We start from the raw sequence: 12,948 nt of genomic DNA on the forward strand, positions 1-12,948 counted from the left end.
GACTAAAAAACAGTGTAACAAATTGTCATGAATGGCTGGTTGTAATGAAGCTCATGATGATGGAGAATACAATAACACTGTCTTTAATCACAAATGTAACATGTAGGAGAGGTAAAACACAACCACTTCAACATAAACGACAGAACAATGAACAGACAGAACTAAGAGTTTAAATACACAGACAGAGTAATGAAGGTAAAACTGAACAGCTGCAGGAACTAATTAACAACCAAGAACACTAACTAGGGAACACACACAGACAGCAACACCATGATAATAAAACACAACAAAACTGTTACACAAAAAGATTATTCTGAAATGTTACATTTATACTGGACTAATGGTACTTTTCACTAAATCGTTTATTAAGCAAAATGTGTATTTAGAGATTGTAAATTACACTAAAATGATTTAATGGATTCATGTTTAAAATTTTCTTGCATTAAAATGTGAAAATAGTCCATTTAAATGTTGATTTTTCTGTTGTTTCTATATTGATCCTATATTAATCTAGAGTGATAAATTCACTTATTTTTGGGAGTGAGGACGGATCCAGACTTGGATTGTAACTAGTATCCTCAAATGCTCCTGTCTTGGTTTGTTTGTTTCTATCATTAAGTTTCCATGTTTTTGCTGGTTTATTAGTGACTGTATGACATTTATTCATGATTCATTTAACCCACACATGAACTGAACATGGATTTGAGTCATTTTCTCTTTCTGTCTTCAGTCTGAGTTACTGCAGTATTCCAGAGAAACAGTGTGTCATCCTGACTTCAGCTCTGAAATCAAACCCGTCACACCTGAGAGAGCTGAACCTGAGTGTGAATAAACTAGGAGACTCTGGAGTGAAGCCCTTATGTGACGTACTGAAGGATTCACACTGTAAACTGGAGAGATTGAGGTCAGTAACATTCTTCACATACAAGAATCAAAATTATTAAAATCACTTTAACAGTTTAAACTAAAACACTTTATACTCAATATCTCACAATGAGTCTGAGTTCACATTATATTTGTGTAAAATTTTCACCGTAATGATTTGTTTGTAAGGTAATCTCTCTTCCTCTGTTTGTGTCTTTCTAGTCTACAGCGCTGTGGCATTACAGATGTTTCTTCTTTAACTCAGTCTTTGACTAACTCAAAAGCACTGAAATCTTTAAAACATCTTGATCTGAGACAGAATATGATAGGAGACTCAAAGCAGCTCAGAGACGTGTTACGAGACTCAAACTGTGTCCTGAGGTGAGGAAACATCACTGTGATATTAAAGAGATCTTCATTTACCTCTGATATGTGAACAAACCTTTCAAATATTCATGAAAGGAAATTATCATTAATCTTTATTGCAACAAAGTGTTTGTGTGAGAACAAAATGTGAAGTTATTAAAATGTTCAACACAAAGGAGGAAAGAGAACAAAAGCACACTGTCACAGCTTTATTCATCAACACCTGCTTTATTAACTGTGTCAGTAGTGAATCATTTCAGTCTGAAAATAGACTTGTTCAGATTGTAGGAAAACGCTTCACTCCTGCTAAAATCAGTGCGTTCAGCTTCAGCTCACAGCCGTCCAGCCTCACATGAGAAATGTCTCTGTCTCTAGTGTGTTTTTACTTTGACAAGCAACACGTCACACTACTTTACACTCACTTTACTTTCAGTTATTCACTAAGAGCCCTACAAACATGTTTAAACTAGAGGACAAACGGCTTTAACTAAAGGATTGTGTTTTAATTCAGAATATCATTTGTATTTGCTCCCTGTGGTTTATTCCATACGCCGTACACTCATTAGTTTCTTCTTTACAGTCAAACAATAGGAGTCACACCAACACAAACACACACAAACATATCAACGTGATTCATGGTTTAATGTATTATATTTAAAACACAAATATCTCTGCAAGATCATGTAAAGTCAGTAATTAATCTGATTACAGAAATTTAATGTATCTTCTTTTTACTCAAATAACAGTAATTGAAATATATTAATTAATTTGCACTTTGTTTCACTGAACACTGATTGTTTTCTGTTGTTTCACCATACAGAGTAGAAGATTATTTGCCAGACATCCCTGATAGAGTTCAATCTCCAAACACCTCTGTTGAATGCTTTATATCATAGTGTGAAATCATCATGAGAGGAGCAGAAATCATCAGGTGATCCACAGAAGAGTCTCACTACTGTGTCTATGAGGAGAAATAAATGTGTGATTAATGTGTAAATGTGTTTCATACGTATGGAAGAGACTCAGACTTTACAATGAAATAAAGCAGCATGTGTATCAGAAACATGTGATATTGAATGATTAATGTTGCTTTAGTATTCAGACAAATGATGGTTTAGTTTTATTTAAAGGTGAACAGGAGGAAGAAGCTCAGATGAGTCTGTCAGCAGAAATCATACTCGGTTACGTACGTAACCTCGGTTCCCTGAGATACGGGAACGAGTACTGCGTATGGGGAAAAGCTCCTTTTTCCTCCTTGCTGAAGCCTTTTTCAATAGCGCAGTGTAACTGCACGTCTATTGGCTCAAAGGAATGAAACTCTTTGAACCAATGACGGCGCGGCGTAGTCGCGCGAGCCTATGGCGAAACAGCGCGCCAACAAGCCCGCCAAAACGGGCGTGGCTTATGGCTATATAAGCCGGCGTTTCGCCATGGGATTCAGTTAAAACTTGACTGAAGCGACGACACTGAGCCGCAGTGTCGAGGCACGGCATAAAACGCAGTACTCGTTCCCGTATCTCAGGGAACCGAGGTTACGTATGTAACCGAGTACGTTCCCTTTCGATACTCTCACTCATACTGCGTATGGGGAACGAATACAATCACGCCGTGCCACGACAGGGAACGACAGACATATCATAGGTGCGAGAGGGCCCAGAGGATACGTGAGTGGCCAAGGCCGTTGAACCCTAGGTATACAGGAGCAGGGAGGCTTCTGAGGAGGCATGACGACGGGGCTCGAAGGGGCCGTCGTATCACAGCGAGAGGACCTGAGCATGTAAGGTCGGGATGTCCAAGTTGTAAAACCTGACAAAAGTGGACGGCGTGGACCAGCCGGCCGCGTCACAGATGTCTTTGAGAGAAACGCCACTAGACCATGCCCAAGATAAGGCCATGCCTCTAGTGGAATGGGCTCTTACTCTTATGGGGCAGTCCAGGCCCATAGAGGAGTAGCATAGAGCAATCGCGTCGACTATCCAACGCGAGAGGCGTTGCTTCGAGACCGGAGACCCTTTGGTGCGGCCTCCAAAGCAGACGAATAGCTGGTCCGATTGCCTGAATGGTTCGGAACGCTCAACATAGACCCTCAATGCCCTAACGGGGCAGAGCAATTGCACCTCTCGCTCATCCAGAGAAGGAGGTAGCGCTGAGAGGGAAATGATCTGTGCTCTGAACGGGGTTGAGAGCACCTTGGGGACATAGCCATGTCTGGGTTTCAGAACGACTTTAGAGTCGTTGGGCCCGAATTCAAGGCATGCAGGGCTCACAGAGAGGGCCTGCAAGTCGCCAACACGCTTAACCGATGCCAGTGCGAGTAGCAGAGCGGTTTTGAGCGTTAAGGGCTGAAGATCAGCTGACCGCAGCGGTTCAAAGGGCGCACCCTTAAGGGCTGTGAGGACAGTGGAGAGGTCCCAAGAGGGAACGGTAAGTGGTCTAGGGGGGTTTAAACGCCTAGCACCTCTTAGGAAACGGACAATGAGGCCGTTTCTTCACACCGTCTGGCCAGCGATAGGGGTTTGAGACGCTCCAATGGCTGCAACGTAGACCTTGAGTGTGGAAGGGGTGAGACCTCTGTCCAGCCGCTCTTGGAGGAAAGACAATATCTGGGATATGTCACTCTCCACAGGGTCGACGCTGCGCATTGAGCACCAGTCAACGAAGACCGACCATTTTTGAGCATAGAGACGTCTGGTAGACGGAGCTCTAGCTTGAGAAATGGTGTGCAGGATGTTCCCAGGGAGGTCTAACGGCTCCCATCGAGGGACCACAGGTGCAGAGCCCATAGCTCAGGCTGGGGGTGCCAGATCGTCCTCTTTGCCTGAGAGAGAAGGTCTCGCCTCAGGGGAATTGGCCATGGGGCTCTCGTGGAGAGCCTGAACAGCTCCGAGGACCAGATTTGGGTCCTCCAGAGAGGGGCCACCAGGAGGACTCTGTATTTGTCTTCCCTGATCCGTCTGATGACGCAAGGAATCATCGCGATCGGGGGGAAGGCATATAGGAGGAGCCGTGGGCCAGTCGTGGGCCAGCGCATCCTTTTCCTTCGAAAAGAAGATTGGGCAGTGAGAAGTGTCTTCTGAGGCGAAGAGGTCTACCTCTGCCTTCCCGAAGATTTCCCATATTTTCTGAACCGTCTGGGGATGGAGCATCCACTCGTCCGAGGGGACATTGCTCCGTGACAGGATGTCTGCCCCCAAGTTTGATTTTCCAGGTATGTGGGTTACTCTGAGCGACCGTAGCCTGGGCGCTGCCCATTCGAGGAGGCGCTTTGTCAGGGCACAAAGGCGGCTGGACGATAGGCCTCCCTGGTGATTTATATATACGACACGACCGTCATGCTGTCCGATTGGACCAGGACGTGGTGTCCTTTCAGGAACTTCTGGAACGCGGCCAGGGCGCATTCTACTGCCAGCATCTCGAGGCAGTTGATGTGCAGATGGCTCTGCTCGTGGGTCCACGAGCCGAAAGCCGGTCTGCCCTCGAAAACGGCTCCCCAACCCGTGTTGGAGGCGTCCGTCGAGAGCACCTTCCTTCTTGACACCGCCTGAAGGGGAACTCCACGCTTGAACCAGCTGGGGTCTGTCCAAGGTCTCAGAGCTGTGACACAGGCCTGATTGACCCTGACTTAAGAAGCGGCCATGCCGCCAAGCATGCAGTGGAACCCTGAGTTTCAGCCAGTATTGCAGAGGCGGAGGCATTCGGAGGAGGCCGAGCTGCAGTACAGGGGAGGCAGAAGCCATCAGTCCTAGCATCCTCTGGAAGAACTTCAGAGGGTAACAGACATTGTTCCTGATCAATGCCGAGAGCTTCTGAATCGTCAGAGCGCGCTCTGGAGAGACTGTAGCCCTCATATGGACTGAGTCTAAGACTGCGCCCAGGAACGTGATACGTTGGCTGGGGAGCAGTGAGCTCTTGGCAAAATTGACCCTGAGTCCCAGGCATTGAAGGTGGCTGAGGAGCACGGATCTGTGATGCTCTAACTCGGTACGAGACTGGGCCAGAATGAGCCAGTCGTCGAGGTAGTTCAAAACTCGGATCCCCATCTCTCTCAGAGGGAGAAGCGCCGAGTCCATGCACTTGGTAAACGTGCGGGGAGCTAGAGACAGCCCGAAGGGCAGGACCTTGTATTGATAGGCCACATCCTCGAAGGCGAATCTCAAGAATTGGTCTTTGCACCGTAGTTACAATATGAGGAAATTTGCTCTCATTTTGAGAATTTAAAAATATTGGGTTCGCCATTATAACGGCGGTTTGTGTGGGCACAACATCTTTGGGCCCAGGGCACGTGACCCAATGATTCCCAACACTCGGAGCTAAGCGAGGTGGCGGGGAACGCATGCGAGAGAGCTTTTGGGGTGGTCCGGCCGTGGCGAGACTTAACCCCATCCTCTTTCTTCCTTGTTGATCAGGAAGACGCCGGAGGCGTCGGGTCCAGCACTATCCTAGGCCGGGGACCCTGGCGTCTCGGGAGCATGGAGCACTTCGCAGGGCGGGCTCGCTGGCGCTGCTCCTTAGGTGGCGCTGCTTGGGATGCGGAAGGGGCAGGTTTGCTCTGGAGCTGGGTCGGTGCAGGTTTGGACCGACTTGCAGCGGATGAAGAGCTGGAGCGCTTCAGCAAGAAATGTCGCATTGCCTGCTTTCTGCGCAGTGGAGAAACGCTCAGTGAACCCCTCCACAGCTGGCCTAAAGAGACCTGAGGCCATCTTGTCTGCATCCTTAATCTCTGTGAGGTTGAGCCAGAGATGGCGCTCCAAAACAACCAAATTGGCCATGGACCTCCCTATGGCCTGGGCCGTGGTCTTTGTGGCGCGCAGGGCCAGGTCGGTGGTGCTGCGTAGGTCATGGAAGGCCGGTGCGTCGATTCCAGACTCGTCCAGGGTACGGAGGAGTTTGGCCTGGAAGACCTGAAGGATGGCCATTGTGTGTTGCGCCGATGCAGCTTGCCCTGCTGAGGAGTACGCTCGGCCGGCAATGGCGGAGGTCGTACGGCAGGGCTTGGAGGGAAGGGCCCTCTTGCTTTTCCAGCCCACGGCCGCGGGCGGGCAGAGGTGAGCGGCCACGGCCTCGTCCAGCGGAGGCATCTGCTCGTAGCCCTTTTCACTTGAGCCGTCAACCGAGGTGAGAGCCGCGGGTGAAGAAGTGCGAAGGCGGGCGGAGTATGGAGCGCGCCAGGACTTTGTCAGCTCCACGTGGACCTCAGGGAAGAAGGACGCATATCGCTGGCGAGGGGTCTTTTAGAGCGGTATAGACCGCGGAAGAAGCTCTTAGCGGCGGCGGAGAATCCGCTTGAAGGCGCTTTAAGACTCGCCGGATGGCAGCAGGAGACTCGCTGAGAGTGAAACCGGAAGCTTGCGGCGGGCGGTCAAGAGCGGCGCTCTGGGTGGCAGTCTGCGGCCTTCAGTTGTCCTCTGCGAAGCCTCTTCTACGGCGGAGAGAGCTCGTTCCAGCGGCGAAGGCGATCAGCAGGAATCCAGCGAAGCGTAGTCGTCGCTGAAGGAGAGAGAACTGAATCCATAGGCTCGCGCGACTACGCCGTGCCGTCATTGGTTCAAAGAGTTTCATTCCTTTGAGCCAATAGACGTGCAGTTACACTGCGCTATTGAAAAAGGCTTCAGCAAGGAGGAAAAAGGAGCTTTCCCCATACACAGTATGAGTGAGAGTATCGAAAGGGAACTTCAGGCTCTTCAGTATCAGACCTACAAATATAATAATGTTTGGATTGAACTCATCCATAATGATTAAAATGTTTATGATTATAAATATGATTGTCAAGTAGCCCATAAATGTATCAAAAGAGATCAAGTCTACATGTTACTTCAAACATTGACATGATCTCTCTTATATTTTATGCACAGAATATATTTATTATTCTGTTTAATACCTCTCTAATTTTATTATTAATAAAAACTTATTTGTTATTGACCATACTCTTTTCCAGTTAATATTTTCATATTTAGCGACCAAAACACTGTTGGACAAGGCAAATAGTTTGTTTTTAATAAAAGTTGCTCCTAACTTGTCGATGTAGGAGAATCTCTTAAAAATCAAGGGCGTGTCAATCCTAATTTTAGGAAATTCTAATTTGAATATGGCAACATTTGCATTTTAAAACCTTTATTTAAATATGGCAAGATAAAATGTTCTTTGAATACGGCCCTAGATACTTAAATGCTTTTATGATCAAAGCTCTGTATAGTTTTTATTGTGGGGGACAAAACATATAATGCAATGCAATAGAATAATGATTGAGAGAGATATCATATCGTATCATATTTGATGCTCACATGTGATTTTTTTAAAATTATGTATGGATAATCAAGTAAACCTAAGTTTCCTGTTCATCTTAAAATATTTGATACAATAGGCTTAGTGTTACTTACATACACAAGAAATATGAGACTCATACTGTAATGTTTCATCTTTATTTAGTAGAAGAAAACAAACTCCTACAGAAGTGCTGTCAGTGTCACATCAGTTTGATCTCCTGAGATGCCTCACGTCAACAGCTTGATTTTGATAGACTTGTTACAGCAAAATGAATGTGACATTGAATCACAATCATGTGACAATTCAGTCTTTTCTTTTGTACACTTGGTGGCACACGGCATCCTCACATGTCAACTCCTGCAAGTGAAATGATCAAGAGGTCAAAACATACACAGCAGAGCAGGAATTGTGTGAAAAGATAATATTCATTCAATTACATTTCATAAAAAGTGAAAAAATAAAGATGTATATGTAATATTGTTGATTCTAACATTGATCTGGTTATTATTATCCATAGAATGACTGTATAGGATGCTCACCAGATGAAGTTTGTCATCCTCTATCCAGTGTTTCCATCCCCGGTTGGCTTTCTCACCTTTCTGGGTGGCCACCAATTTGTCTCCTTCCCAGATCACCAGAGTCTGAATATCAAAAGATATCAAAAATATAAAAAAAATGCTGGGTTAAAAAAAAAGTTGGGTTAAAAATGGACAAATTGGTTGTTTTGACCCAGCAGTTGGGTTAAATGTTTGACCAACCTGCTGGGTAGTTTTATTTAACTCAACTATTTTTTTTTTTTTAAATTACTGTATTTCTCACTTGAAATGAACCCAAAATATGTTGGAAACTAACATTTATTAATATGTTTAATAAATAATAATTAAATAAAAACATGTATTTTATTGTTTATTAATAAATGTTCACCTTTTGATTATTATTCTTGCAAATAAAAAAAAAGCTGGGTTAAAAACAACCCAAGTTGTGTTGAAAATGGACAAACCAAGCGATTGTGTTGTTTTAATCCAGCGGTTGGGTTAAATGTTTAACCCAACCTGCTGGGTAGTTTTATTAACTCAACTATTGTTTAAAAATTACTGTATTGCTTGCTTGAAATAAATCCAAAATATGCTGGAAATGAACATTTATCAATATGTTAAATAAATATTAATAGGTTTAATGAATGATAATTAAACAATAAATATTTATTAAATTGCTTATTTATAAATGTTCACCTTTTGATTATCATTGTTGCCTCTAGTAATTATGTGTTTGATTTTTAATTTCCAACCTATTTTGGGTTCATTTTAAGCCAGACATATAGTCATTTTTAATCAGTAGTTGGGTTAAATAAAACTACCCAGCAGGTTGGGTAAACATTTAACCCAACCGCTAGGTTAAAACAAACCAATCACTGGGTTTGTCCATTTTCAACCCAACTTGGGTTGTTTTTAACCCAGCATTTTAGAGTGTGAAAATTAGTACTTTTACTGAAATAATATTTTAATTGTGTATTTGTACTTTTACTCAAACACTATACTTGTGTACTTCGTCCTCCAATGGTTTATATAAATAAATCTGTATTGAGATGACATGAAAAAAAGAAGATCTTTAATGTATTTTGTCCCTTTGGGTAAAAGTTGAGTCCTGTTGTCTATTTGTTTTACTGTAGGTTCAGCACTGAACAAACTGACTGAGATCACGGCCTACAGGTCAAGGCTGGGGAACGACAGGTTAAATAACATTACGTCACTAGAGGAGGATCACAGTTATAAAGGAAGTTTCTCACCTTCAGCGTCCTGTTGTCAAATCCCTTAGTGAATTCTTCCTTCTCGACTCCAACAGTGAAGATCAGCTCATAGCTTTTGAAGGCGCTCTGTGTCTTAATCACAAAGTTATCCCCATCCTGGGTAAAGATCTTTGTCGGAGTGAGGTGAGCTGCAATCTTCCGGAAGGCAAAGTCGATGTCTATGTATGTGTAAGAATAACAAAATATAATTTCTCATACTTTAAATCGCTTTGCCTAATATTATAAAGTGGCATAATCAGAGTTAGAAAATGGCACAAATAGCTTTCTCTTATTTCTCTGTTCACTGAACCCTTGTAAGATATTTTTTTGGGATGTACACTCAGGCTGTTGGGGTCAATGAAAACAATAAAATGTGATTTTGTAACAAAATAATGTATTTTTAAGATTTTATTTTTTGTTTTTTGTTTGCCTTTATTATGATAGAAGAGTGAGCAAAGCGGGAGAGAGAGAGAGATGAGAAGGAATCAGGAAATGTCCATGAGCCGGGACTCAACGGCGCTATATGTCAGCGCTACCCACAAGGCTATCGGTTTCGACTAATGCCGTTTTTTTTTTTTAAACAAATGTAATTTTACTTACTTTATTAATGTTTTTACTCTACATTTGTGCAGTTTTGGGGAGATTTATGGCATGTTTTAATATATAAATATATTAATAAATAAACAGTTTTAAATTGTTGTTTTTTTCTTCCAAATAACAACTATTTATGTAAAATTCACTTTTTAAAAAGACCCACATTTCTAACTTTCATTCATGGAGAAAGACAATTTGCCATGGTTTAGTGTTAAGGTTTTTGCCATCTGTTGGAAAATACAGTTTTAAAGGTGCAATGTGTTAATTTTTGTGGAGGATCTATTGACAGAAATGCAATATAATATACATAACTATGTTTTCGGTGGTGTATAAAGATGGTTATGTTTTATAACCTTAGAATGAGCCATTTCTATCTCATACACCGCGGGTCCTCTCACATGTTAAATCGCCATTTAGCACCGGCATGTTTCTACAGTAGCCCTAAACGGACAAACTGCTCTACAGAGTGACTTTGCTTGAGTACTCTCTTCTGTCTCAGACAACGACATCTTTGTCCTGTGTTGGCCACCGTAGCTTCTCTATATTGCAATTCACAACCTAACCACTAGATGCCACTAGAACTTACACACTGCACCTTTGAAAGAAATTGAAAAATTATCACTTTAACCAGCAGATGGCTGCAGAGCTCCACTATTTGCTATTGCTATATGGCATGCTATTTTATGGAGCCCTGCAAATGATTTTTGTAGGCTAAATTGTGTACATAATTTACTAATTTGTTCCCTCGATTTGCTAAAAAACCCGAAACCTGCAAAAACAAATACGTAAATAAATCAATCCATAAATAAATAAATCCACAAAATTATGGATAAATAAATATGTAAATAAATGTAATGAATAAATAATACATAAATCCACATATTCCTGCACAAATAAATACATAAATAATTGAATGTGCAAGGATATAAAGAAATAAAACAATTGTTGGGGGAAATCAAAAAAAAAAAGGAATGTTAAAGGAAACGAACGCTAAACTGAAAGTTGACTTTTTTTCCTTTTAACCGTTTATTCCTTTTTTGAATATAGCTCCTTATTTATTTTCCCTTGGTGCAACATGCTAATGAGATGGTGTCAATCAAACATCAGAAGGCAGTCTCTATGCCGCCATTGGCTGATCGTTGTAAAAGATCCACTGGCTGACACTGTTGAAAATAGTAGTATGCTATATATCTGCTGATTATATTCTCTTCAGAGCAGATTCATACACGCTTTAGGTCAGTTAGCAGCTACATTTGATGTGACTGTAGATCCGTTTGTCCTTTTGCTAGTTTTAGGTTTGATATTTTCTTAATTTTTGCCTATACTTCTAAAGGGACCGTCTGCAAATTACACTCACAGTCCAAAAATATAAACGTCCAATCATTCATTCAAATGAATGATATTTACAAGGTTATGGTAAATGCTAGTGGGCAGACTGGATTCATTTTACTTATTATGAAATCACAATTATAACAATAAAAGAAACTTTTTGTCCAAAAAAAGAGACCCTGAACAGTCTGAGTGTGACTTTTTTCCACACTAACATAAAACCAGATATCATTCCTATACACTTTTTATTTTATTTATTTTTATATATGTATAAATCTAAGTGTTGACAGCGTTACTAAGTCTGATGCCATTTGGATCAAGAGAACTTTTTTTTATTTCAGTAAACATAGCAGACATCTGGTCAGGCTTACCCAGTGCTTTGAGGTAATTATCAATGTTTTCGCTCGACTCCAGCTCCCATTTTCCAGTGAAATCCACAGCCATGGTTGTGCGATTAACTCTGGACTTCAGTAGCATTACCAAGTCAAGTGAGGAGCTTTTATCCTCGACTGTTTGTTCACAGTGAGGGGAGAGAGCAGAGTAATGATGATAAGGGATATCTCTGACCTGACTGCAGGAGAGAAGACCCCTCACCTACTGAAAAGAAGTTGAGCGAATAGATCAAAATATATTTACCACCAGCCACTACAGACAGGTTCTTTGGGTTTCCTTTCCTTTTCTGTTTAGTTAGTGGTTCTGCAAAAACTCCCTTTTGTAACCTTTATATTTATGTGTAATATGCTGATTCGCTGATCAAGAAACATTATTTATTATCAATGTTGAAAACAGTTGTGCTGCTTAATATTTTTGTGGAAATCATGATACCTAAAATTTAGGATTCTTTGATTAATAATAAGTCGTTTTAATGCAAAAAGTCTACAACACAAGATCAAAAAGTGAAAACTAAAGTAAAACTAAATTACCAGAACTTAATTAGTAAAGTTGTTTATAAATGATTGCTCATCTTTGTTCACTTTGACTTTGGAAACAGTGGGTTTTGAAGTGATAATTGGCATAGTGCATAAACAATATTGTAAATCTATCACCCACTGAGATGCTGCTGCAGAGAGGGTGGGCGTTACACAGCGTCACTGTATTTGATCTTCAGTCCTGTGATCAGAGAAACTCTGTATTTGGACTCTATTGTTAAGCATGGAAGACAAGATAAGAGGAAATGTGTCAGGAAGAACAAGGACCATTTCCAGTGTTTGATGTTCAGAAGATCAGAATGCCCAAAGGCTACACTTTATTCTGCTCCAGCACTTAGCGTATATTTATGAGTCAGACTTTATCTTTAATGCTCCATCCAGTGTGTCATCACACAGGCCTGTAAGAAAGTAGAACGAATATGAAAGTACAGAGGAAGAATATTTTGGTATTACTCCTTAGCATGTGTTATAGTAAGCCTTTTTGCTATTTTAATTACAGGAAGGGAGAAAGATTTGGATGTAAATTCAAACTTAAATTGCCTACATGAACACAAAAGAGGTTTTTGTACAATTTGATTTTTGTTCCATTGGAAAACAAAATGACATGAGGGCTTTTAAAGAAATGAACACTTCAGTTCAGCAAGGACAAATTAAATTGATTAAAGGTGAAAGTAAAGATAATGGTACAAAAGGTTTATTTAAAATGCTTTTAATTTAAACTTTTTATTCATCAAAGAATCCTAAAAAAATGTATCACGGTTTCCACTAAAATATTAATCAGCAAGTTTTCAAATGTTTCTTGAGCAGCAAATCAGC

The 12,948-nt window shown here is 41.5% G+C and overlaps 2 protein-coding genes across 4 annotated transcripts in view; one reads left to right on the forward strand and one right to left on the reverse strand.

Moving 5' to 3' along the window:
- LOC137003287 (protein NLRC3-like) overlaps positions 1-9,301 on the forward strand; it is a 40,339-nt gene extending 31,038 nt beyond the window's left edge. Inside the window, exons 16-19 of one of the 3 annotated variants that reach the window (XM_067363387.1) lie at positions 731-904; positions 1,087-1,245; positions 2,051-2,161; positions 9,164-9,301. In XM_067363387.1, coding sequence (XP_067219488.1) covers positions 731-904; positions 1,087-1,245; positions 2,051-2,126 — 409 coding nt within the window. In that variant the 3' untranslated portion in view covers positions 2,127-2,161; positions 9,164-9,301. Of the gene's footprint in view, positions 1-730; positions 905-1,086; positions 1,246-2,050; positions 2,380-7,656; positions 7,794-9,163 lie in introns of those variants that run through there. The other 2 variants (XM_067363389.1, XM_067363388.1) reach the window with 2 other exon arrangements.
- On the reverse strand, positions 5,638-11,763 carry rbp2b (retinol binding protein 2b, cellular). The gene is made up of 4 exons (XM_067363390.1): positions 11,575-11,763; positions 9,281-9,459; positions 8,034-8,135; positions 5,638-7,851 (listed from the first exon to the last, which is right to left on the reverse strand). Exons 1-4 carry the CDS (start codon positions 11,678-11,680, stop codon positions 7,798-7,800), a joined length of 441 nt encoding a protein of 146 aa, XP_067219491.1. The 5' UTR covers positions 11,681-11,763; the 3' UTR covers positions 5,638-7,797.
- Between the last annotated feature and the right edge of the window lie 1,185 nt (positions 11,764-12,948).

This window comes from Chanodichthys erythropterus, chromosome 16 (genome assembly GCF_024489055.1).
Source record: "Chanodichthys erythropterus isolate Z2021 chromosome 16, ASM2448905v1, whole genome shotgun sequence".
In the NCBI taxonomy this organism is placed as follows: Eukaryota; Metazoa; Chordata; class Actinopteri; order Cypriniformes; family Xenocyprididae; genus Chanodichthys; species Chanodichthys erythropterus.

What these genes read in the sequence shown, in the direction of transcription:
- rbp2b (XM_067363390.1), bottom strand. Translation starts at nt 11,680, where the DNA reads ATGCTACTGAAGTCCAGAGTTAATCGCACAACCATGGCTGTGGATTTC. An exon ending in TAATTACCTCAAAGCACTGG is followed by an intron (nt 9,460 to 11,574) that starts GTAAGCCTGACC and finishes ACACATACATAG; the next exon opens with ACATCGACTTTGCCTTCCGG. An exon ending in AGGATGACAAACTTCATCTG is followed by an intron (nt 7,852 to 8,033) that starts GTGAGCATCCTA and finishes TTTCACTTGCAG; the next exon opens with GAGTTGACATGTGAGGATGC.